Source organism: Salvelinus alpinus, chromosome 5 (genome assembly GCF_045679555.1).
Source record: "Salvelinus alpinus chromosome 5, SLU_Salpinus.1, whole genome shotgun sequence".
NCBI lineage: Eukaryota > Metazoa > Chordata > Actinopteri > Salmoniformes > Salmonidae > Salvelinus > Salvelinus alpinus.
The window spans coordinates 2,194,168-2,219,050 of record NC_092090.1 but is presented as its reverse complement, the minus strand read 5'-3'; the positions used below and the strand labels follow the sequence as shown (position 1 = coordinate 2,219,050).

Here is a 24,883-nt window from a genome sequence, read left to right as displayed (position 1 = left end):
AGTGTGTTACTTTAGCCCAGGGCCCTATTCCCTACATAGTGTGTTACTTTAGCCAGGGCCCTATGGCACCCTATTCCCTACAGAGTGTGTTACTTTAGCCCAGGGCCCTATTCCCTACATAGTGTGTTACTTTAGCCAGGGCCCTATGGCACCCTATTCCCTACAGAGTGTGTTACTTTAGCCCAGGGCCCTATTCCCTACATAGTGTGTTACTTTAGCCCAGGGCCCTATTCCCTACATAGTGTGTTACTTTAGCCCAGGGCCCTATGGAGGGATTAGAGTGCCATTTGGGACTCACACACATCATGTGATCTGCATAAAGGACCGATTAGTCGGATCATCAGGTGGAAATGATCATGGTGATTGGCCGTTATTATTATCGTTAGATCAGATAATTATAATATTCATGTTTCAGGCAATTACTGCTTTGACTCCGTTACTACGTTACCATGGATACTACGTTACGATTAGTGAGGTGAGACCATGGATACTACGTTACCATGGATACTACGTTATGATTAGTGAGGTGAGACCATGGATACTACGTTACCATGGATACTACATTACCTTAGTGAGGTGAGACCATTGATACCACGTTACCATGGATACTACGTTACGATTAGTGAGGTGAGACCATTGATACCACGTTACCATGGATACTACGTTACGATTAGTGAGGTGAGACCATTGATACTATGTTACCATGGATACTACATTACGATTAGTGAGGTGAGACCATGGAAACTACGTTACCATGGATACTACATTACGATTAGTGAGGTGAGACCATTGATACCACGTTACCATAGATACTACATTACGATTAGTGAGGTGAGACCATTGATACTACGTTACCATGGACACTACGTTACGATTAGTGAGGTGAGACCATTGATACTATGTTACCATGGATACTACATTACGATTAGTGAGGTGAGACCATTGATACTATGTTACCATGGATACTACATTACGATTATTGAGGTGATACCATTGATACTACGTTACCATGGATACTACGTTACGATTAGTGAGGTGAGACCATGGATACTATGTTACCATGGATACTACGTTACGATTAGTGAGGTGAGACCATTGATACTACGTTACCATGGATACTACGTTACGATTAGTGAGGTGAGACCATTGATACTATGTTACCATGGATACTACATTACGATTAGTGAGGTGAGACCATGGATACTATGTTACCATGGATACTACGTTGCGATTAGTGTTAACTGGCGCCAGAGAGGAGGGCTGACGTCTTATCGGCTCTTGACCAAACACGGCAGTCCCCTCCTGTACTCCCTGTTCACCCATGACTGCACGGCCAGGCACGACTCCAACACCATCATTAAGTTTGCTGACGACACAACAGTGGTAGGCCTGATCACCGACAACGACGAGACAGCCTATAAGGGAGAAGGTCAGAGACCTGGCCGGGTGGTGCCAGAATAACAACCTATCCCTTAGCGTGATCAAGACTAAGGAGATGATTGTGGACTACAGGAAACGGAGGACCGAGCACGCCCCCATTCTCATCAACGGGGCTGTAGTGGAGCAGGTTGAGAACTGCAAGGCTTGGCTATCTGCATTGTGTGCCCCCCCCCAACCCCTCTTTTTACGCTACTGCTACTCTCTGTTCATCATATATGCATAGTCACTTTAACCATATCTACATGTACATACTGTCTCAATCAGCCCGACTAACCAGTGTCTGTATGTAGCCTCGCTACTTTTATAGCCTCGCTACTTTTATAGCCTCGCTACTGTATATAGCCTGTCTTTTTACTGTTGTTTTATTTCTTTACCTACCTTTTGTTCACCTAACACCTTTCTTGCACTATTGGTTAGAGCCTGTAAGTAAGCATTTCACTGTAAGGTGACCTGTTGTATTCAGCATTTCACTGTAAGGTGACCTGTTGTATTCGGCACACGTGACAAATAAACTTTGATTTGATTTGACTCTACACTGCCCTTTCCCACCTGGACAAAAGGAACACGTATGTGAGAATGCTGTTCATGTCAGAGAGTGTGTGTGTGTCAGACTGACTCCAAAAGGCTCCTTCCTGTCAGAGAGATACAGTGTGACTGTTAAACTGACTCCTTCCTGTCAGAGAGACACAGTGTGACTGTCAAACTGACTCCTTCCTGTCAGAGAGACACGGTGTGACTGTCAAACTGACTCCTTCCTGTCAGAGAGACACAGTGTGACTGTCAAACTGACTCCTTCCTGTCAGAGAGACACGGTGTGACTGTCAAACTGACTCCTTCCTGTCAGAGAGACACAGTGTGACTGTCAAACTGACTCCTTCCTGTCAGAGAGACACGGTGTGACCATCAAACTGACTCCTTCCAGTCAGAGAGACACAGTGTGACTGTTAAACTGACTCCTTCCTGTCAGAGAGACACAGTGTGACCATCAAACTGACTCCTTCCTGTCAGAGAGACACGGTGTGACCATCAAACTGACTCCTTCCTGTCAGAGAGACACGGTGTGACTGTCAAACTGACTCCTTCCTGTCAGAGAGACACAGTGTGACTGTCAAACTGACTCCTTCCTGTCAGAGAGACACAGTGTGACTGTCAAACTGACTCCTTCCTGTCAGAGAGACACAGTGTGACTGTCAAACTGACTTCTTCCTGTCAGAGAGACACAGTGTGACTGTCAAACTGACTCCTTCCTGTCAGAGAGACACGGTGTGACTGTCAAACTGACTCCTTCCTGTCAGAGAGACACAGTGTGACTGTCAAACTGACTCCTTCCTGTCAGAGAGACACAGTGTGACTGTCAAACTGACTCCTTCCTGTCAGAGAGACACAGTGTGACTGTCAAACTGACTCCTTCCTGTCAGAGAGACACAGTGTGACTGTCAAACTGACTCCTTCCTGTCAGAGAGACACAGTGTGACTGTCAAACTGACTCCTTCCTGTCAGAGAGACACAGTGTGACTGTCAAACTGACTCCTTCCTGTCAGAGAGACACAGTGTGACTGTCAAACTGACTCCTTCCTGTCAGAGAGACACGGTGTGACCATCAAACTGACTCCTTCCAGTCAGAGAGACACAGTGTGACTGTTAAACTGACTCCTTCCTGTCAGAGAGACACAGTGCGACCATCAAACTGACTCCTTCCTGTCAGAGAGACACGGTGTGACCATCAAACTGACTCCTTCCTGTCAGAGAGACACGGTGTGACCGTCAAACTGACTCCTTCCTGTCAGAGAGACACAGTGTGACTGTCAAACTGACTCCTTCCTGTCAGAGAGACACAGTGTGACCATCAAACTGACTCCTTCCTGTCAGAGAGACACGGTGTGACCATCAAACTGACTCCTTCCTGTCAGAGAGACACGGTGTGACTGTCAAACTGACTCCTTCCTGTCAGAGAGACACGGTGTGACTGTCAAACTGACTCCTTCCTGTCAGAGAGACACAGTGTGACTGTCAAACTGACTCCTTCCTGTCAGAGAGACACGGTGTGACTGTCAAACTGACTCCTTCCTGTCAGAGAGACACAGTGTGACTGTCAAACTGACTCCTTCCTGTCAGAGAGACACGGTGTGACCATCAAACTGACTCCTTCCAGTCAGAGAGACACAGTGTGACTGTTAAACTGACTCCTTCCTGTCAGAGAGACACAGTGTGACCATCAAACTGACTCCTTCCTGTCAGAGAGACACGGTGTGACCATCAAACTGACTCCTTCCTGTCAGAGAGACACGGTGTGACTGTCAAACTGACTCCTTCCTGTCAGAGAGACACAGTGTGACTGTCAAACTGACTCCTTCCTGTCAGAGAGACACAGTGTGACTGTCAAACTGACTCCTTCCTGTCAGAGAGACACAGTGTGACCATCAAACTGACTTCTTCCTGTCAGAGAGACACAGTGTGACTGTCAAACTGACTCCTTCCTGTCAAAGAGACACGGTGTGACTGTCAAACTGACTCCTTCCTGTCAGAGAGACACAGTGTGACTGTCAAACTGACTCCTTCCTGTCAGAGAGACACAGTGTGACTGTCAAACTGACTCCTTCCTGTCAGAGAGACACAGTGTGACTGTCAAACTGACTCCTTCCTGTCAGAGAGACACAGTGTGACTGTCAAACTGACTCCTTCCTGTCAGAGAGACACAGTGTGACTGTCAAACTGACTCCTTCCTGTCAGAGAGACACAGTGTGACTGTCAAACTGACTCCTTCCTGTCAGAGAGACACAGTGTGACCATCAAACTGACTTCTTCCTGTCAGAGAGACACAGTGTGACTGTCAAACTGACTCCTTCCTGTCAGAGAGACACGGTGTGACTGTCAAACTGACTCCTTCCTGTCAGAGAGACACAGTGTGACTGTCAAACTGACTCCTTCCTGTCAGAGAGACACAGTGTGACTGTCAAACTGACTCCTTCCTGTCAGAGAGACACAGTGTGACTGTCAAACTGACTCCTTCCTGTCAGAGAGACACAGTGTGACTGTCAAACTGACTCCTTCCTGTCAGAGAGACACAGTGTGACTGTCAAACTGACTCCTTCCTGTCAGAGAGACACAGTGTGACTGTCAAACTGACTCCTTCCTGTCAGAGAGACACAGTGTGACTGTCAAACTGACTCCTTCCTGTCAGAGAGACACGGTGTGACCATCAAACTGACTCCTTCCAGTCAGAGAGACACAGTGTGACTGTTAAACTGACTCCTTCCTGTCAGAGAGACACAGTGCGACCATCAAACTGACTCCTTCCTGTCAGAGAGACACGGTGTGACCATCAAACTGACTCCTTCCTGTCAGAGAGACACGGTGTGACTGTCAAACTGACTCCTTCCTGTCAGAGAGACACAGTGTGACTGTCAAACTGACTCCTTCCTGTCAGAGAGACACGGTGTGACTGTCAAACTGACTCCTTCCTGTCAGAGAGACACAGTGTGACTGTCAAACTGACTCCTTCCTGTCAGAGAGACACGGTGTGACCATCAAACTGACTCCTTCCAGTCAGAGAGACACAGTGTGACTGTTAAACTGACTCCTTCCTGTCAGAGAGACACAGTGTGACCATCAAACTGACTCCTTCCTGTCAGAGAGACACGGTGTGACCATCAAACTGACTCCTTCCTGTCAGAGAGACACGGTGTGACTGTCAAACTGACTCCTTCCTGTCAGAGAGACACAGTGTGACTGTCAAACTGACTCCTTCCTGTCAGAGAGACACAGTGTGACTGTCAAACTGACTCCTTCCTGTCAGAGAGACACAGTGTGACCATCAAACTGACTTCTTCCTGTCAGAGAGACACAGTGTGACTGTCAAACTGACTCCTTCCTGTCAGAGAGACACGGTGTGACTGTCAAACTGACTCCTTCCTGTCAGAGAGACACAGTGTGACTGTCAAACTGACTCCTTCCTGTCAGAGAGACACAGTGTGACTGTCAAACTGACTCCTTCCTGTCAGAGAGACACAGTGTGACTGTCAAACTGACTCCTTCCTGTCAGAGAGACACAGTGTGACTGTCAAACTGACTCCTTCCTGTCAGAGAGACACAGTGTGACTGTCAAACTGACTCCTTCCTGTCAGAGAGACACAGTGTGACTGTCAAACTGACTCCTTCCTGTCAGAGAGACACAGTGTGACTGTCAAACTGACTCCTTCCTGTCAGAGAGACACGGTGTGACCATCAAACTGACTCCTTCCAGTCAGAGAGACACAGTGTGACTGTTAAACTGACTCCTTCCTGTCAGAGAGACACAGTGTGACCATCAAACTGACTCCTTCCTGTCAGAGAGACACGGTGTGACCATCAAACTGACTCCTTCCTGTCAGAGAGACACGGTGTGACTGTCAAACTGACTCCTTCCTGTCAGAGAGACACAGTGTGACTGTCAAACTGACTCCTTCCTGTCAGAGAGACACAGTGTGACTGTCAAACTGACTCCTTCCTGTCAGAGAGACACAGTGTGACCATCAAACTGACTTCTTCCTGTCAGAGAGACACAGTGTGACTGTCAAACTGACTCCTTCCTGTCAGAGAGACGATTACTGACTCCTTCCTGTCAGAGAGACACAGTGTGACCATCAAACTGACTCCTTCCTGTCAGAGAGACACGGTGTGACTGTCAAACTGACTCCTTCCTGTCAGAGAGACACAGTGTGACTGTCAAACTGACTCCTTCCTGTCAGAGAGACACAGTGTGACTGTCAAACTGACTCCTTCCAGTCAGAGAGACACAGTGTGACTGTCAAACTGACTCCTTCCTGTCAGAGAGACACGGTGTGACTGTCAAACTGACTCCTTCCTGTCAGAGAGACACAGTGTGACTGTCAAACTGACTCCTTCCTGTCAGAGAGACACAGTGTGACTGTCAAACTGACTCCTTCCTGTCAGAGAGACACAGTGTGACTGTCAAACTGACTCCTTCCTGTCAGAGAGACACAGTGCGACTGTCAAACTGACTCCTTCCAGTCAGAGAGACACAGTGTGACTGTCAAACTGACTCCTTCCTGTCAGAGAGACACAGTGCGACTGTCAAACTGACTCCTTCCTGTCAGAGAGACACAGTGCGACTGTCAAACTGACTCCACCAGGCTCCTTCCTGTCAGAGAGACGCAGTGTGACCATCAAACTGACTCCTTCCTGTCAGAGAGACACAGTGTGACTGTCAAACTGACTCCTTCCCGTCAACAAAACACAGTGTGACTGTCAAACTGACTCCTTCCTGTCAGAGACACACAGTGTGACTGTCAAACTGACTCCTTCCTGTCAGAGAGACACAGTGTGACTGTCAAACTGACTCCTTCCTATCAGAGAGACACAGTGTGACCATCAAACTGGCTCCTTCCTTTCAGAGAGACACAGTGCGACTGTCAAACTGACTCCTTCCTGTCAGAGAGACACAGTGTGACTGTCAAACTGACTCCACCAGGCTCCTTCCTGTCAGAGAGACACAGTGTGACTGTCAAACTGACTCCTTCCTGTCAGAGAGACACAGTGTGACCATCAAACTGACTCCTTCCTGTCAGAGAGACACAGTGTGACTGTCAAACTGACTCCTTCCTGTCAGAGAGACACAGTGTGACTGTCAAACTGACTCCTTCCTGTCAGAGAGACACAGTGTGACTGTCAAACTGACTCCTTCCTGTCAGAGAGACACAGTGTGACTGTCAAACTGACTCCTTCCTGTCAGAGAGACACGGTGTGACCATCAAACTGACTCCTTCCAGTCAGAGAGACACAGTGTGACTGTTAAACTGACTCCTTCCTGTCAGAGAGACACAGTGCGACCATCAAACTGACTCCTTCCTGTCAGAGAGACACGGTGTGACCATCAAACTGACTCCTTCCTGTCAGAGAGACACGGTGTGACTGTCAAACTGACTCCTTCCTGTCAGAGAGACACAGTGTGACTGTCAAACTGACTCCTTCCTGTCAGAGAGACACGGTGTGACTGTCAAACTGACTCCTTCCTGTCAGAGAGACACAGTGTGACTGTCAAACTGACTCCTTCCTGTCAGAGAGACACGGTGTGACCATCAAACTGACTCCTTCCAGTCAGAGAGACACAGTGTGACTGTTAAACTGACTCCTTCCTGTCAGAGAGACACAGTGTGACCATCAAACTGACTCCTTCCTGTCAGAGAGACACGGTGTGACCATCAAACTGACTCCTTCCTGTCAGAGAGACACGGTGTGACTGTCAAACTGACTCCTTCCTGTCAGAGAGACACAGTGTGACTGTCAAACTGACTCCTTCCTGTCAGAGAGACACAGTGTGACTGTCAAACTGACTCCTTCCTGTCAGAGAGACACAGTGTGACCATCAAACTGACTTCTTCCTGTCAGAGAGACACAGTGTGACTGTCAAACTGACTCCTTCCTGTCAGAGAGACACGGTGTGACTGTCAAACTGACTCCTTCCTGTCAGAGAGACACAGTGTGACTGTCAAACTGACTCCTTCCTGTCAGAGAGACACAGTGTGACTGTCAAACTGACTCCTTCCTGTCAGAGAGACACAGTGTGACTGTCAAACTGACTCCTTCCTGTCAGAGAGACACAGTGTGACTGTCAAACTGACTCCTTCCTGTCAGAGAGACACAGTGTGACTGTCAAACTGACTCCTTCCTGTCAGAGAGACACAGTGTGACTGTCAAACTGACTCCTTCCTGTCAGAGAGACACAGTGTGACTGTCAAACTGACTCCTTCCTGTCAGAGAGACACGGTGTGACCATCAAACTGACTCCTTCCAGTCAGAGAGACACAGTGTGACTGTTAAACTGACTCCTTCCTGTCAGAGAGACACAGTGTGACCATCAAACTGACTCCTTCCTGTCAGAGAGACACGGTGTGACCATCAAACTGACTCCTTCCTGTCAGAGAGACACGGTGTGACTGTCAAACTGACTCCTTCCTGTCAGAGAGACACAGTGTGACTGTCAAACTGACTCCTTCCTGTCAGAGAGACACAGTGTGACTGTCAAACTGACTCCTTCCTGTCAGAGAGACACAGTGTGACCATCAAACTGACTTCTTCCTGTCAGAGAGACACAGTGTGACTGTCAAACTGACTCCTTCCTGTCAGAGAGACGATTACTGACTCCTTCCTGTCAGAGAGACACAGTGTGACCATCAAACTGACTCCTTCCTGTCAGAGAGACACGGTGTGACTGTCAAACTGACTCCTTCCTGTCAGAGAGACACAGTGTGACTGTCAAACTGACTCCTTCCTGTCAGAGAGACACAGTGTGACTGTCAAACTGACTCCTTCCAGTCAGAGAGACACAGTGTGACTGTCAAACTGACTCCTTCCTGTCAGAGAGACACGGTGTGACTGTCAAACTGACTCCTTCCTGTCAGAGAGACACAGTGTGACTGTCAAACTGACTCCTTCCTGTCAGAGAGACACAGTGTGACTGTCAAACTGACTCCTTCCTGTCAGAGAGACACAGTGTGACTGTCAAACTGACTCCTTCCTGTCAGAGAGACACAGTGCGACTGTCAAACTGACTCCTTCCAGTCAGAGAGACACAGTGTGACTGTCAAACTGACTCCTTCCTGTCAGAGAGACACAGTGCGACTGTCAAACTGACTCCTTCCTGTCAGAGAGACACAGTGCGACTGTCAAACTGACTCCACCAGGCTCCTTCCTGTCAGAGAGACGCAGTGTGACCATCAAACTGACTCCTTCCTGTCAGAGAGACACAGTGTGACTGTCAAACTGACTCCTTCCTGTCAGAGAGACACAGTGTGACTGTCAAACTGACTCCTTCCTGTCAGAGAGACACAGTGTGACTGTCAAACTGACTCCTTCCTGTCAGAGAGACACAGTGTGACTGTCAAACTGACTCCTTCCTATCAGAGAGACACAGTGTGACCATCAAACTGGCTCCTTCCTTTCAGAGAGACACAGTGCGACTGTCAAACTGACTCCTTCCTGTCAGAGAGACACAGTGTGACTGTCAAACTGACTCCACCAGGCTCCTTCCTGTCAGAGAGACACAGTGTGACTGTCAAACTGGCTCCTTCCTGTCAGAGAGACACAGTGTGACTGTCAAACTGACTCCTTCCTGTCAGAGAGACACAGTGCGACTGTCAAACTGACTCCACCAGGCTCCTTCCTGTCAGAGAGACGCAGTGTGACTGTCAAACTGACTCCTTCCAGTCAGAGAGACACAGTGTGACTGTCAAACTGACTCCACCAGGCTCCTTCCTGTCAGAGAGACAGGTGGTTGTTTTATCAGAGTCCTCCATGACAGGTGGTTGTTTTATCAGAGTCCTCCATGACAGGTGGTTGTTTTATCAGAGTCCTCCATGACAGGTGGTTGTTTTATCAGAGTCCTCCATGACAGGTGGTTGTTTTAACAGAGAGAGTCCTCCATGACAGGTGGTTGTTTTATCAGAGTCCTCCATGACAGGTGGTTGTTTTATCAGAGTCCTCCATGACGGGTGGTTGTTTTATCAGAGTCCTCCATGACAGGTGGTTGTTTTATCAGAGAGAGTCCTCCATGACGGGTGGTTGTTTTATCAGAGTCCTCCATGACAGGTGGTTGTTTTATCAGAGTCCTCCGTGACAGGTGGTTGTTTTATCAGAGTCCTCCATGACAGGTGGTTGTTTTATCAGAGTCCTCCATGACAGGTGGTTGTTTTATCAGAGAGTCCTCCATGACAGGTGGTTGTTTTATCAGAGTCCTCCATGACAGGTGGTTGTTTTATCAGAGAGTCCTCCATGACAGGTGGTTGTTTTATCAGAGTCCTCCATGACAGGTGGTTGTTTTATCAGAGAGTCCTCCATGACAGGTGGTTGTTTTATCAGAGAGTCCTCCATGACAGGTGGTTGTTTTATCAGAGTCCTCCATGACAGGTGGTTGTTTTATCAGAGTCCTCCATGACAGGTGGTTGTTTTATCAGAGAGTCCTCCATGACAGGTGGTTGTTTTATCAGAGTCCTCCATGACAGGTGGTTGTTTTATCAGAGTCCTCCATGACAGGTGGTTGTTTTATCAGAGTCCTCCATGACAGGTGGTTGTTTTATCAGAGTCCTCCATGACAGGTGGTTGTTTTATCAGAGAGTCCTCCATGACAGGTGGTTGTTTTATCAGAGTCCTCCATGACAGGTGGTTGTTTTATCAGAGAGTCCTCCATGACAGGTGGTTGTTTTATCAGAGAGTCCTCCATGACAGGTGGTTGTTTTATCAGAGTCCTCCATGACAGGTGGTTGTTTTATCAGAGAGTCCTCCATGACAGGTGGTTGTTTTATCAGAGTCCTCCATGACAGGTGGTTGTTTTATCAGAGTCCTCCATGACAGGTGGTTGTTTTATCAGAGAGTCCTCCATGACTCCCCCCCGCTCTCCACTCCATCTTGAATAGAACTCAGAGATGTGATGTAGTTTTTACATTTTTATAAAGAAATTCTGCCATTACTGTGGCATATAAAAAAAGAATTCAGAACCCTATGACTTTAAAATGTTGTTAGTTTACAGCCTTATTGTCACGCGGGACTAGGTGGGTGCAGGAATCAGACGCAGAGAGAGTTCCACTGGGGGTATAGTGCTCTTTACTAAGGCACAGACAAAATATAAGCCCAACAATACAGGGCGCGGACATACAACGTGACAACCCAAACACCACAGGGTGTCAAGTGTAAGAAAGAAAATACACCTCAGCCTACAATGCACACACGTAACAAAATAAAGACAATCCCGCACAAAACAAGGGCGGGTCTACCTACTAAATATAGGGAAGCTCATTAAACCAAACAACAGAAACACAGGTGAAACTAATAAGACAAAACAAACAGACAAAGGAAAAAGGGATCGGTGGTGGCTAGTGGGACGGTGACGACGACCCCCGAGCACCGCCCGAACAGGCAGGGGAGCCAACTTATTATAAAATATATAAAATAATTTATCCCCCTCATCAAGCAAGGTATTGTGTATACCACATAATGACAAAGCAAAAACTGGTTTGTAGAAATTTTGCTAATTAATTACAAATAAAAAACTGAATTTCAAATTTTCATAAGTGTTCAGACCCTTTACTCAGTACTTTGTTGAAGCACCTTTGACAGCGATTACAGCCTTGAGTCTTCTTGGGTATGACGCTACAAGCTTGGCACACCTGTATTTGGGGAGTTTCTCTGATTCTTCTCTGCAGATCCTCTCAAGCTCTGTCAGGTAGGATGGGGTGCGTCGCTGCACAGCTATTTTAATGTCTCTCCAGAGTTCGGGCTCTGGCTGGGCCACTCAGGGACATCAGAGACTTGTCCCGAAGCCACTCCTGTGTTATCTTGGCTGTGTGCTTAGGGTTGTTGTCCTATTAGAAGGTTAACCTTCGTCCTAGTCTGAGGTCCTGAGCACTCTGGAGCAGGTTTTCAACTCTACGGACAATTCCTTTGACCACATGGCTTGATTTTTGCTCTTACATGCGCCTTCTATAAATAGGTTTGTGTCTTTCCAAATCATGTCCAATCAGCTGAATTTAGCAAAGGTGGAGTCCAATCAAAATGTAGAAACATTTCAAGGATGATCAATGGAAAACAGGATTCACCTGAGATCAATTTCGGGTCTGAATATTTATGTAAATAAGGTATTTCTGTATTTGTTTATTTTTAGTATATTTTCAAATAAATCTAAAAAACTGTTTCCGCTTTGTTATTATGGTGTATTGTGAGTAGATTGATGAGGATTTTTTTTTATTTAATCAGTTTTAGAATAAGGCTGTAATGTAACAAAATGTGGGGAAGGGGTCTGAATACTTTCCGGTTTATGTTCATGGATGATAATCTCCGGTATTCCCAGGTGTCAGATACGACCCTGCCAGTAGGAGGGACTTGATGCTTGGTACCAACTTCTGCTCTGTTCGTTTTCCCTTCAAGTGCCAGGGCCCTAGTCCTCCTTGCTACGACGAGTCCGACCGTGGAGAACTTGGAGCCCGGTAACGTTACAAGCGTACAGACACGACCGGGGAACCTAGAATACACTACACGGCAGTTAAAAGAGAACGGAGGCTGTGCATTTTACGCTTTCGTATCTTTATCGTATAACGTTTTTTTATTTTCCTCATCGGGGTCTTGGAAAACGGGAGACCACAAGTACACTACAGAAGCGAACATACATACAGGCATACCTTCCTTTACACGCATGGTCAGGCTCTCCGTGCGGCGTCCTCGCACGGTCACATAGCCTCCATACTGACACGCAGTCATATCTACAATTCTACTCTAGCCCACAAACGAAGACTTATTTTCTGGATAAACCCCCTTTCTGGACCGAGTCATGGATCTGTGGTCGTCCTGGAGCAGGATATGCTGTCGGAGCGTGTTGTTTCTGTTCTGTGTGTTCCAGGACTATCTCAGCTCGATGCTGGACTGTCCGCCAACCTGCAGCTGCTCGCTCACCGAGATATATTGCAATAAGTCCGACAACGGGAGATTCTTCCCTTTGCTGGTTCTCCAAGACACCGGGAGCTCAGGCAATAGCAGTGTCGATATAGCTGAGCTTTTCAAGAATATCTCGTCCATGTAAGTAGCCTAGACTGCCTTGCAGTAAAATGAAAAATGTTTGATGTGTGAAGTGTCTAACTATCCATTGCCTAGCTAGTCATGTCCTTATTGGTCATAAATGCCGTATGAGTTGGGAACCCGCTCTGTCTCCCTCATACCCGGAATATCATTCCGTCATAATAATTGAGTTACACTCCTGTAACCTAAAGGCTACTCGACTACAAGACGTCGATTTAAATCCGTAATGTTCAGCTCACAGCAAATATGTCAGATGATATTGGCCCCGATATTTATACAAAGGTATTGTTGTCTTTTAGTGGCTTAGTTGTATTCGTTTTATACCAAACCATTAGCCTGTAATTAGCCGATGCATCCATCCTCAACGCGAAGAGGTGGAACGTGACCAAATATAAACTTTTTCTTTGTAACATGACAGTAGTCTATGGTAACACGGTAAAATACCGGTTAAAACACTTAAAATTAGAATTATTGTCACAATTCTGTGTAGATAAAATGCTGTGATATACGATGAAGAAGAGTGAGCCTCCATGAAAGACATGGTGTTGGTTACATGTTGATTTTTCTGCCATTTACCGACGGACCGACTATATACGTCTTAGAAAATAACCGTCTGTTTTAAATAGAACACACAGAGCACGGATGACGCGCACGTCTCTCGGAGGCTTTCCTCTCCTCTCCTTTCCTCTCCTCTCCTTTCCTCTCCTTTCCTTTCCTTTCCTTTCCTTTCTAGCCGAAGTCGGTGTATTTTCTCTCTCTTCACGTCATCATCATCCCCGCAGTCATCCACTTCTCTCTCTCGCTCTTCTCTCCCTCTCTCCCCCTCTCTCTCTTCTCTCTCTCCCTCTCTCTCTCGACTCTGATGAGTTGGAGCAGTGATCCGGTACTGGTGTTGATTCCACAGCAGAGCAGACATCACATAGCTTTTTGTTGTTGTGAAAAGTCAACTCAAGGCTGTGATGTTTTATAAGAAGGGTGGCTATATTATGACTGACAAACTCGGCAGACGCATAAAGACCATTAATGTGATGTGATTCGTTGAAAGTCAATCGCTTGTTATGGAGTGAATGACATCTGAGGAGCTAAGCTTAGGCAACGTTTGGGTTGCCTACTCTCTCACCCCATCTCTCCCTCTCTCTCTCCCCCTCTCTCACCCCATCTCTCCCCTCTCTCTCCCCCTCTCTCCCCCATCTCTCCCCTCTCTCTCCCCTCTCTCTCCCCCTCTCTCACCCCATCTCTCCCTCTCTCTCTCCCCCTCTCTCACCCCATCTCTCCCCTCTCTCTCCCCCTCTCTCCCCCATCTCTCCCCTCTCTCTCCCCTCTCTCTCCCCTCTCTCTCCCCCTCTCTCACCCCATCTCTCCCCTCTCTCTCTCCCTCTCTCCCCCTCTCTCACCCCATCTCTCCCCTCTCTCTCCCCTCTCTCTCCCCTCTCTCCCCCTCTCTCACCCCATCTCCCCTCTCTCTCCCCCCTCTCTCTCCCCCCTCTCTCTCTCCCCTCTCTCTCTCTCTCCCCTCTCTCTCTCCTCATCTCTCGAACAGATAACGGCTGATGTTGTGTGAGTGGGCTCATTATGCTCGTCACCTGCCCAGACCGCTACATGGTAGGTAGCCTTGTAGCGAATGGAGGAAACACGTTATAATGCTTGAAATCATGCAGCGGCTTGGGGTTCCGCCTTTAAAAAATCCGGAGGTATTTCTAATGGATTTATCAACGCAATAGCTAAACACGTGATTGAGCAGTATGCGTGGCCGCAGGGCTGGCTCAGTCCTTCGCTGCTAACACAGCTGCAGTTAGCTCAGTACAGCCTGGAGGCAGAGAACGCGGCTTGGTTTTCAGCACCGTGTTGGCTGGACAGCTCCCACTGTTAGCGGAACGGACTCGCGTTATCCGGCCGGCACTTGGGCACTCTGAGTACGAGGGATTATAATGTAGTCTCTCTCCGTTTCTCTCTCTCTCTCTCTCTCTCTCCGTTTCTCTCTCTCTCTCTCTCTCTCCGTTTCTCTCTCTCTCTCTCTCCGTTTCTCTCTCTCTCTCTCTCCGTTTCTCTCTCTCTCTCCGTTTCTCTCAAATTCAAATTCAAATTCAAATTCAAGCTGCTTTATTGGCATGAAAAACATTGTGTCAATATTGCCAAAGCAACAATGTATACAATATACATTGTAATACAATTAAAACAATGACAAATAATAATCTCTCTCTCTCTCTCTCTCTCTCTCTCTCTCTCTCCGTTTCTCTCTCCCCCCCACCCCTCTCTCTCTCTCTCTCTCCCCCCCTCTCTCTCTCTCCCCCTCTCTCTCTCTCTCTCTCTCTCTCTGTGTTTCTCTCTCTCTCTGTCTGTCTCTCTATCTCTCTATCCCTTTCTCTCTCTGCACACATTTTCTCCCTGTCTTGATCTGTGGTACTGACAATTTGAGGGAATATGAAACGGTAACACCACCAGGTACCCATTCCAAAACTAGAAGGACTTGGGACACTAGGTTACCGTGTATTCCCACTAGTGTATGAAAACTAGAGAACTTGTGACACTAGGCTGCTGTGTATTCCCACTAGTGTATGAAAACTAGAGAACTTGTGACACTAGGCTGCTGTGTATTCCCACTAGTGTATGAGGACTATGGATCCTAGGCTACCGTGTATTCCCACTAGTGTATGAAAACTAGAGGACTTGGGACACTAGGCTACCGTGTATTCCCACTAGTGTATGAAAACTAGAGGACTAGAGACACTAGGCTACCGTGTATTCCCACTAGTGTATGAGGACTATGGATCCTAGGCTACCGTGTATTCCCACTAGTGTATGAAGACTAGAGTACTTGGGACACTAGGCTACCGTGTATTCCCACTAGTGTATGAAAACTAGAGGACTTGGGACACTAGGCTACCGTGTATTCCCACTAGTGTATGAAAACTAGAGAACTTGTGACACTAGGCTGCTGTGTATTCCCACTAGTGTATGAAAACTAGAGGACTAGAGACACTAGGCTACCGTGTATTCCCACTAGTGTATGAGGACTATGGATCCTAGGCTACCGTGTATTCCCACTAGTGTATGAAGACTAGAGTACTTGGGACACTAGGCTACCGTGTATTCCCACTAGTGTATGAAAACTAGAGGACTTGGGACACTAGGCTACCGTGTATTCCCACTAGTGTATGAAAACTAGAGGACTTGGGACACTAGGCTACCGTGTATTCCCACTAGTGTATGAAAACTAGAGGACTTGGGACACTAGGCTACCGTGTATTTTCACTAGTGTATGAAAACTAACACTGTATTTTCCCACTGGTGTTTTTCACAGTAATTTTCCCCAGAATAATCTCTGTTCAGTGAGAGGCTTCATGTGGAAAGCAGAGAACTTTGTTTCTAGACAGCAGGCAGCTGAAGTCTTGTACACGCAGCTCTGCTCTGTTGAAGTGTAGAGGGGAGGGAGGGAGGGAGTAGAGGGGAGGGAGGGAGGGAGTAGAGGGGAGGGAGGGAGGGAGTAGAGGGGAGGGAGGGAGGGAGTAGAGGAGGGGAGGGAGGAGAGGGGAGGGAGGGAGTGAGTAGAGGGGAGGGAGGGAAGGAGTAGAGGGGAGGGAGGGAAGGAGTAGAGGGGAGGGAGGGAAGGAGTAGAGGGGAGGGAGGGAAGGAGTAGAGGGGAGGGAGGGGGGGAGGAGAGGGGAGGGAGGGAGGGAGTAGAGGGGAGGGAGGGAGGGGGGGGGGAGGGAGGGAGTAGAGGGGAGGGGGGGGGGGAGTAGAGGGGAGGGAGGGAGGGAGTAGAGGGGAGGGAGGGAGGGAGTAGAGGGGAGGGAGTAGAGGGGAGGGAGGGAAGGAGTAGAGGGGAGGGAGGGAAGGAGTAGAGGGGAGGGAGGGAAGGAGTAGAGGGGAGGGAGGGGGGGAGTAGAGGGGAGGGAGGGGGGGAGTAGAGGGGAGGGAGGGAGGGAGTAGAGGGGAGGGAGGGAGGGAGGGAGTAGAGGGGAGGGAGGGAGGGAGTAGAGGGGAGGGAGGGAGGGAGTAGAGGGGAGGGAGGGAGGGAGTAGAGGGGAGGGAGGGAGGGAGTAGAGGGGAGGGAGGGAGGGAGTAGAGGGGAGGGAGGGAGTAGAGGGCAGCTGAACTTGTACACGCAGCTCTGCTCTGTTGAAGTGTTGGAGACACTGAGAGGCTGCGGCTGCTTCATGAGACCATTAAGAGTCCCTGTCTGCGTCCCAAATGGGACCCTATTCCCTTTATAGTGCACTGCTTTTGGGGAGGGAGTAGAGGGGAGGGAGGGAGGGAGTAGAGGAGCTGAGAAAGCATAGCTGTGTCCTAAACCCCACCCTATTCTCCATAAGTTCCATTTGTCTCTGGTCTATAGTAGTGCAATATGTAGGGAATAGGGTGCCATAGGGCTCTGGTCTAAAGTAGTGCACTATAAAGGGAATAGGGTGCCATAGGACTCTGGTCTAAAGTAGTGCACTATGTAGGGAATAGGGTTCTATAGGGCTCTGGTCTAAAGTAGTGCACTATATAGGGAATAGGGTGCCATAGGGCTCTGGTCTAAAGTAGTGCACTATATAGGGAATAGGGTGCCATAGGGCTCTGGTCTAAAGTAGTGCACTATAAAGGGAATAGGGTGCCATAGGACTCTGGTCTAAAGTAGTGCACTATGTAGGGAATAGGGTTCTATAGGGCTCTGGTCTAAAGTAGTGCACTATATAGGGAATAGGGTGCCATAGGGCTCTGGTCTAAAGTAGTGCACTATATAGGGAATAGGGTGCCATAGGGCTCTGGTCTAAAGTAGTGCACTATAAAGGGAATAGGGTGCCATAGGGCTCTGGTCTAAAGTAGTGCACTATATAGGGAATAGGGTTCTATAGGGCTCTGGTCTAAAGTAGTGCACTATATAGGGAATAGGGTGCCATAGGACTCTGGTCTAAAGTAGTGCACTATATAGGGAATAGGGTTCTATAGGGCTCTGGTCTAAAGTAGTGCACTATATAGGGAATAGGGTGCCATAGGGCTCTGGTCTAAAGTAGTGCACTATATAGGGAATAGGGTGCCATAGGGCTCTGGTCTAAAGTAGTGCACTATATAGGGAATAGGGCTCTGGTCTAAAGTAGTGCACTATATAGGGAATAGGGAGCCATTTGGGCTGCAGATTAGTCTCTCTTACATCTCCTGGTACACTCTTAGAAGGAAGGTGATATCTAGAACTAAAAACGGTTCTTCGGCTATAGAAGAACCCTGGTAGAACCCTGGTAGAACCCTTTTAGTTCCATGTGGAACCCTTTTGGAGGGAGTAGAGGGTAGGGAGGGAGGGGAGGGAGTAGAGGGTAGGGAGGGAGGGAGTAGAGGGTAGGGAGGGGAGGGAGTAGAGGGTAGGGAGGGAGGGGAGGGAGTAGAGGGTAGGGAGGGAGGGGAGGGAGTAGAGGGTAGGGAGGGAGGGGAGGGAGTAGAGGGTAGGGAGGGAGGGGAGGGAGTAGAGGGTAGGGAGGGAGGGGAGGGAGTAGAGGGTAGGGAGGGAGGGGAGGGAGTAGAGGGTAGGGAGGGAGGGGAGGGAGTAGAGGGTAGGGAGGGAGGGAGTAGAGGGTAGGGAGGGAGGGAGTAGAGGGTAGGGAGGGAGGGGAGGGAGTAGAGGGTAGGGAGGGAGGGGAGGGAGTAGAGGGTAGGGAGGGAGGGGAGGGAGTAGAGGGTAGGGAGGGAGGGGAGGGAGTAGAGGGTAGGGAGGAAGGGAGTAGAGGGTAGGGAGGGAGGGGAGGGAGTAGAGGGTAGGGAGGGAGGGAGTAGAGGGTAGGGAGGGAGGGGAGGGAGTAGAGGGTAGGGAGGGAGTAGAGGGGAGGGAGGGAGTAGAAGGTAGGGAGGGAGTAGAGGGTAGGGAGGGAGTAGAAGGTAGGGAGGGAGGGAGGGAGTAGAGCATAGGGAGGGAGTAGAAGGTAGGGAGGGAGTAGAAGGTAGGGAGGGAGTAGAGGGTAGGGAGGGAGTAGAGGGGAGGGAGGGAGTAGAAGGTAGGAAGGGAGTAGAGGGTAGGGAGGGAGTAGAGGGGAGGGAGGGAGTAGAAGGTAGGGAGGGAGGGAGTAGAGGGGAGGGAGGGAGTAGAGGGTAGGGAGGGAGTAGAGGGGAGGGAGGGAGTAGAGGGGAGGGAGGGAGTAGGGAGGGAGGGAGTAGAGGGGAGGGAGGGAGTAGAGGGGAGGGAGGGAGTAGAGGGGAGGGAGGGAGTAGAGCGTAGGGAGGGAGGGAGTAGAGGGGAGGGAGGGAGTAGAGGGGAGGGAGGGAGTAGAGGGGAGGGAGTAGAGCGAGTAGAGGGGAGGGAGGGAGTAGAGGGTAGGGAGGGAGTAGAGGGGAGGGAGGGAGTAGAGGGTAGGGAGGGAGTAGAGGGTAGGGAGGGAGTAGAGGGTAGGGAGGGAGTAGAGGGTAGGGAGGGTAGGGAGGGAGTAGAGGGTAGGGAGGGAGTAGAAGGTAGGTAGGGAGGGAGGGAGTAGAGGGGAGGGAGGGAGGGAGTAGAGCGTAGGGAGGGAGGGAGGGAGTAGAGCGTAGGGAGGGAGTAGAGCGTAGGGAGGGAGTAGAGGGGAGGGAGTAGAGGGGAGGGAGGGAGGGAGTAGATGGGGGAGGGAGGGAAGGAGTAGAGGGGAGGGAGGGAAGGAGTAGAGGGGAGGGAGGGAAGGAGTAGAGGGGAGGGAGGGAAGGAGTAGAGGGGAGGGAGGGAAGGAGTAGAGGGGAGGGAGGGAAGGAGTAGAGGGGAGGGAGCGTCTTAAAAGCATCTTGTAAGAAGTTGTAACTGATAGTTAACAGATCTTGATAGGGCCACGATAATGATCAAGGAGGCGTTTTCTTCTTTCAGAGCGAATTGTTTGTTTTCTGGTTTCCTTGATTCATCAACAGCTGTCTGGATCTGTGGGTGGACCTCTTCTGCTCATCAGCCATCCCTAAGGCCTGTAGTGTAGTGGAGGAGACCTCTTCTGCTCATCAGCCATCCCTAAGGCCTGTAGTGTAGTGGAGGAGACCTCTTCTGCTCATCAGCCATCCCTAAGGCCTGTAGTGTAGTGGAGGAGACCTCTTCTGCTCATCAGCCATCCCTAAGACCTGTAGTGTAGTGGAGGAGACCTCTTCTGCTCATCAGCCATCCCTAAGGCCTGTAGTGTAGTGGAGGAGACCTCTTCTGCTCATCAGCCATCCCTAAGGCCTGTAGTGGAGGAGACCTCTTTTGCTCATCAGCCATCCCTAAGGCCTGTAGTGTAGTGGAGGAGACCTCTTCTGCTCATCAGCCATCCCTAAGGCCCGTAGTGGAGGAGACCTCTTCTGCTCATCAGCCATCCATAAGGCCTGTAGTGGAGGAGACCTCTTCTGCTCATCAGCCATCCCCAAGGCCTGTAGTGGAGGAGACCTCTTTTGCTCATCAGCCATCCATAAGGCCTGTAGTGTAGTGGAGGAGACCTCTTCTGCTCATCAGCCATCCCTAAGGCCTGTAGTGTAGTGGAGGAGACCTCTTCTGCTCATCAGCCATCCCTAAGGCCTGTAGTGTAGTGGAGGAGACCTCTTCTGCTCATCAGCCATCCTTAAGGCCTGTAGTGTAGTGGAGGAGACCTCTTCTGCTCATCAGCCATCCCCAAGGCCTGTAGTGGAGGAGACCTCTTCTGCTCATCAGCCATCCATAAGGCCTGTAGTGTAGTGGAGGAGACCTCTTCTGCTCATCAGCCATCCCCAATGCCTGTAGTGGAGGAGACCTCTTTTGCTCATCAGCCATCCCCAAGGCCTGTAGTGTAGTGGAGGAGACCTCTTCTGCTCATCAGCCATCCCTAAGACCTGTAGTGGAGGAGACCTCTTCTGCTCATCAGCCATCCCTAAGACGTGTAGTGTAGTGGAGGAGACCTCTTCTGCTCCTCAGCCATCCATAAGGCCTGTAGTGGAGGAGACCTCTTTTGCTCATCAGCCATCCCCAAGGCCTGTAGTGGAGGAGACCTCTTCTGCTCATCAGCCATCCCCAAGGCCTGTAGTGGAGGAGACCTCTTTTGCTCATCAGCCATCCCCAAGGCCTGTAGTGTAGTGGAGGAGACCTCTTCTGCTCATCAGCCATCCCTAAGACCTGTAGTGTAGTGGAGGAGACCTCTTCTGCTCATCAGCCATCCCTAAGGCCTGTAGTGTAGTGGAGGAGACCTCTTCTGCTCATCAGCCATCCCTAAGGCCTGTAGTGGAGGAGACCTCTTCTGCTCATCAGCCATCCCTAAGGCCTGTAGTGTAGTGGAGGAGACCTCTTCTGCTCATCAGCCATCCCTAAGGCCTGTAGTGTAGTGGAGGAGACCTCTTCTGCTCATCAGCCATCCATAAGGCCTGTAGTGTAGTGGAGGAGACCTCTTCTGCTCATCAGCCATCCCTAAGGCCTGTAGTGGAGGAGACCTCTTCTGCTCATCAGCCATCCCTAAGGCCTGTAGTGTAGTGGAGGAGACCTCTTCTGCTCATCAGCCATCCCTAAGGCCTGTAGTGTAGTGGAGGAGACCTCTTCTGCTCATCAGCCATCCCTAAGGCCTGTAGTGTAGTGGAGGAGTCCTCTTCTGCTCATCAGCCATCCCTAAGGCCTGTAGTGTAGTGGAGAGACCTCTTCTGCTCATCAGCCATCCCTAAGGCCTGTAGTGTAGTGGAGGAGACCTCTTCTGCTCATCAGCCATCCCTAAGGCCTGTAGTGTAGTGGAGGAGACCTCTTCTGCTCATCAGCCATCCCTAAGGCCTGTAGTGTAGTGGAGGAGACCTCTTCTGTTCATCAGCCATCCCTAAGGCCTGTAGTGGAGGAGACCTCTTCTGCTCATCAGCCATCCCTAAGGCCTGTAGTGTAGTGGAGGAGACCTCTTCTGCTCATCAGCCATCCCTAAGGCCTGTAGTGGAGGAGACCTCTTCTGCTCATCAGCCATCCCTAAGGCCTGTAGTGTAGTGGAGGAGACCTCTTCTGCTCATCAGCCATCCCTAAGGCCTGTAGTGTAGTGGAGGAGACCTCTTCTGCTCATCAGCCATCCCTAAGGCCTGTAGTGTAGTGGAGAGACCTCTTCTGCTCATCAGCCATCCCCAAGGCCTGTAGTGTAGTGGAGGAGACCTCTTCTGCTCATCAGCCATCCCTAAGGCCTGTAGTGTAGTGGAGGAGACCTCTTCTGCTCATCAGCCATCCCTAAGGCCTGTAGTGTAGTGGAGAGACCTCTTCTGCTCATCAGCCATCCCTAAGGCCTGTAGTGTAGTGGAGGAGACCTCTTCTGCTCATCAGCCATCCCTAAGGCCTGTAGTGTAGTGGAGGAGACCTCTTCTGCTCATCAGCCATCCCTAAGGCCTGTAGTGTAGTGGAGAGACCTCTTCTGCTCATCAGCCATCCATAAGGCCTGTAGTGTAGTGGATGAGACCTCCTCTGCTCATCAGCCATCCCTAAGGCCTGTAGTGTAGTGGAGGAGACCTCTTCTGCTCATCAGCCATCCCTAAGGCCTGTAGTGTAGTGGAGGAGACCTCTTCTGCTCATCAGCCATCCCTAAGGCCTGTAGTGTAGTGGAGGAGACCTCCTCTGCTCATCAGCCATCCCTAAGGCCTGTAGTGTAGTGGAGAGACCTCTTCTGCTCATCAGCCATCCATAAGGCCTGTAGTGTAGTGGAGGAGACCTCCTCTGCTCATCAGCCATCCCTAAAGCCTGTAGTGTAGTGGAGGAGACCTCTTCTGCTCATCAGCCATCCCTAAGGCCTGTAGTGTAGTGGAGGAGACCTCTTCTGCTCATCAGCCATCCCTAAGGCCTGTAGTGGAGGAGACCTCTTTTGCTCATCAGCCATCCCTAAGGCCTGTAGTGGAGGAGACCTCTTTTGCTCATCAGCCATCCCTAAGGCCTGTAGTGTAGTGGAGGAGACCTCTTCTGCTCATCAGCCATCCCTAAGGCCTGTAGTGGAGGAGACCTCTTTTGCTCATCAGCCATCCCTAAGGCCTGTAGTGTAGTGGAGGAGACCTCTTCTGCTCATCAGCCATCCCTAAGGCCTGTAGTGTAGTGGAGGAGACCTCTTCTGCTCATCAGCCATCCCTAAGGCCTGTAGTGTAGTGGAGAGACCTCTTCTGCTCATCAGCCATCCCCAAGGCCTGTAGTGTAGTGGAGGAGACCTCTTCTGCTCATCAGCCATCCCTAAGGCCTGTAGTGTAGTGGAGGAGACCTCTTCTGCTCATCAGCCATCCCTAAGGCCTGTAGTGTAGTGGAGAGACCTCTTCTGCTCATCAGCCATCCCTAAGGCCTGTAGTGTAGTGGAGGAGACCTCTTCTGCTCATCAGCCATCCCTAAGGCCTGTAGTGTAGTGGAGGAGACCTCTTCTGCTCATCAGCCATCCCTAAGGCCTGTAGTGTAGTGGAGAGACCTCTTCTGCTCATCAGCCATCCATAAGGCCTGTAGTGTAGTGGATGAGACCTCCTCTGCTCATCAGCCATCCCTAAGGCCTGTAGTGTAGTGGAGGAGACCTCTTCTGCTCATCAGCCATCCCTAAGGCCTGTAGTGTAGTGGAGGAGACCTCTTCTGCTCATCAGCCATCCCTAAGGCCTGTAGTGTAGTGGAGGAGACCTCCTCTGCTCATCAGCCATCCCTAAGGCCTGTAGTGTAGTGGAGAGACCTCTTCTGCTCATCAGCCATCCATAAGGCCTGTAGTGTAGTGGAGGAGACCTCCTCTGCTCATCAGCCATCCCTAAAGCCTGTAGTGTAGTGGAGGAGACCTCTTCTGCTCATCAGCCATCCCTAAGGCCTGTAGTGTAGTGGAGGAGACCTCTTCTGCTCATCAGCCATCCCTAAGGCCTGTAGTGGAGGAGACCTCTTTTGCTCATCAGCCATCCCCAAGGCCTGTAGTGTAGTGGAGGAGACCTCCTCTGCTCATCAGCCATCCCTAAGGCCTGTAGTGTAGTGGAGGAGACCTCTTCTGCTCATCAGCCATCCCTAAGGCATGTAGTGTAGTGGAGGAGACCTCTTCTGCTCATCAGCCATCCCTAAGGCCTGTAGTGTAGTGGAGGAGACCTCCTCTGCTCATCAGCCATCCCTAAGGCCTGTAGTGTAGTGGAGGAGACCTCTTCTGCTCATCAGCCATCCCTAAGGCCTGTAGTGTAGTGGAGAGACCTCTTCTGCTCATCAGCCATCCATAAGGCCTGTAGTGTAGTGGAGGAGACCTCCTCTGCTCATCAGCCATCCCTAAGGCCTGTAGTGTAGTGGAGGAGACCTCTTCTGCTCATCAGCCATCCCTAAGGCCTGTAGTGTAGTGGAGGAGACCTCTTCTGCTCATCAGCCATCCCTAAGGCCTGTAGTGTAGTGGAGGAGACCTCTTCTGCTCATCAGCCATCCCTAATGCCTGTAGTGTAGTGGAGGAGACCTCTTCTGCTCATCAGCCATCCCTAAGGCCTGTAGTGTAGTGGAGGAGACCTCTTCTGCTCATCAGCCATCCCTAAGGCCTGTAGTGTAAATGGAGGAGACCTTGTCAGCTCGGTAGTGACACTGTACATTCTGTGTTAAATGCATATCATCAAGTTTGCATGAGGCTGTCTTTGTTGTAACTAGGTCAGCTTCAACATGTGAGAATTAGGAGAGAAGAGGAGAGGAGGAGAGCATAGCAAGAGGACAAGAGGGGATTGGAGAGGAGAGAAGAGGAGAGGAGAGGAGGAGAGGAGAACATAGCAAGAGGACAAGAGGGGATTGGAGAGGAGAGAAGAGAAGAGGATGGTATAGAAGAGAGTAGAGGGGAGGTAGGTGGAGGAGAGGAGGGGGGCAGATGGGAGGGGAGGAGGGGGGGGGGAGGAGGAGGGGGGTGATGGGAGGGGAGGAGGGGGAGGAGGGTGGTGGGAGGGGAGGAGGGGGAGGAGGGTGGTGGGAGGGGAGGAGGGGGAGGAGAGGAGGGGGGTGGGAGGTGAGGAGGGGGGGGGGAGGAGGAGGGGGGTGGTGGGA

At 50.2% G+C, this 24,883-nt stretch overlaps 1 protein-coding gene across 2 annotated transcripts in view; it reads left to right on the top strand.

Moving 5' to 3' along the window:
• The first annotated feature begins 12,281 nt into the window (after positions 1–12,281).
• ntrk3b (neurotrophic tyrosine kinase, receptor, type 3b) overlaps positions 12,282–24,883 on the top strand; it is a 162,640-nt gene continuing 150,038 nt past the window's right edge. For both annotated transcript variants that reach the window (XM_071400341.1, XM_071400340.1), the window contains exon 1: positions 12,282–13,002. In XM_071400341.1, the coding sequence (XP_071256442.1) occupies positions 12,758–13,002 (245 nt within the window). In that variant the 5' untranslated portion in view covers positions 12,282–12,757. The remainder of the gene's footprint in view (positions 13,003–24,883) is intronic.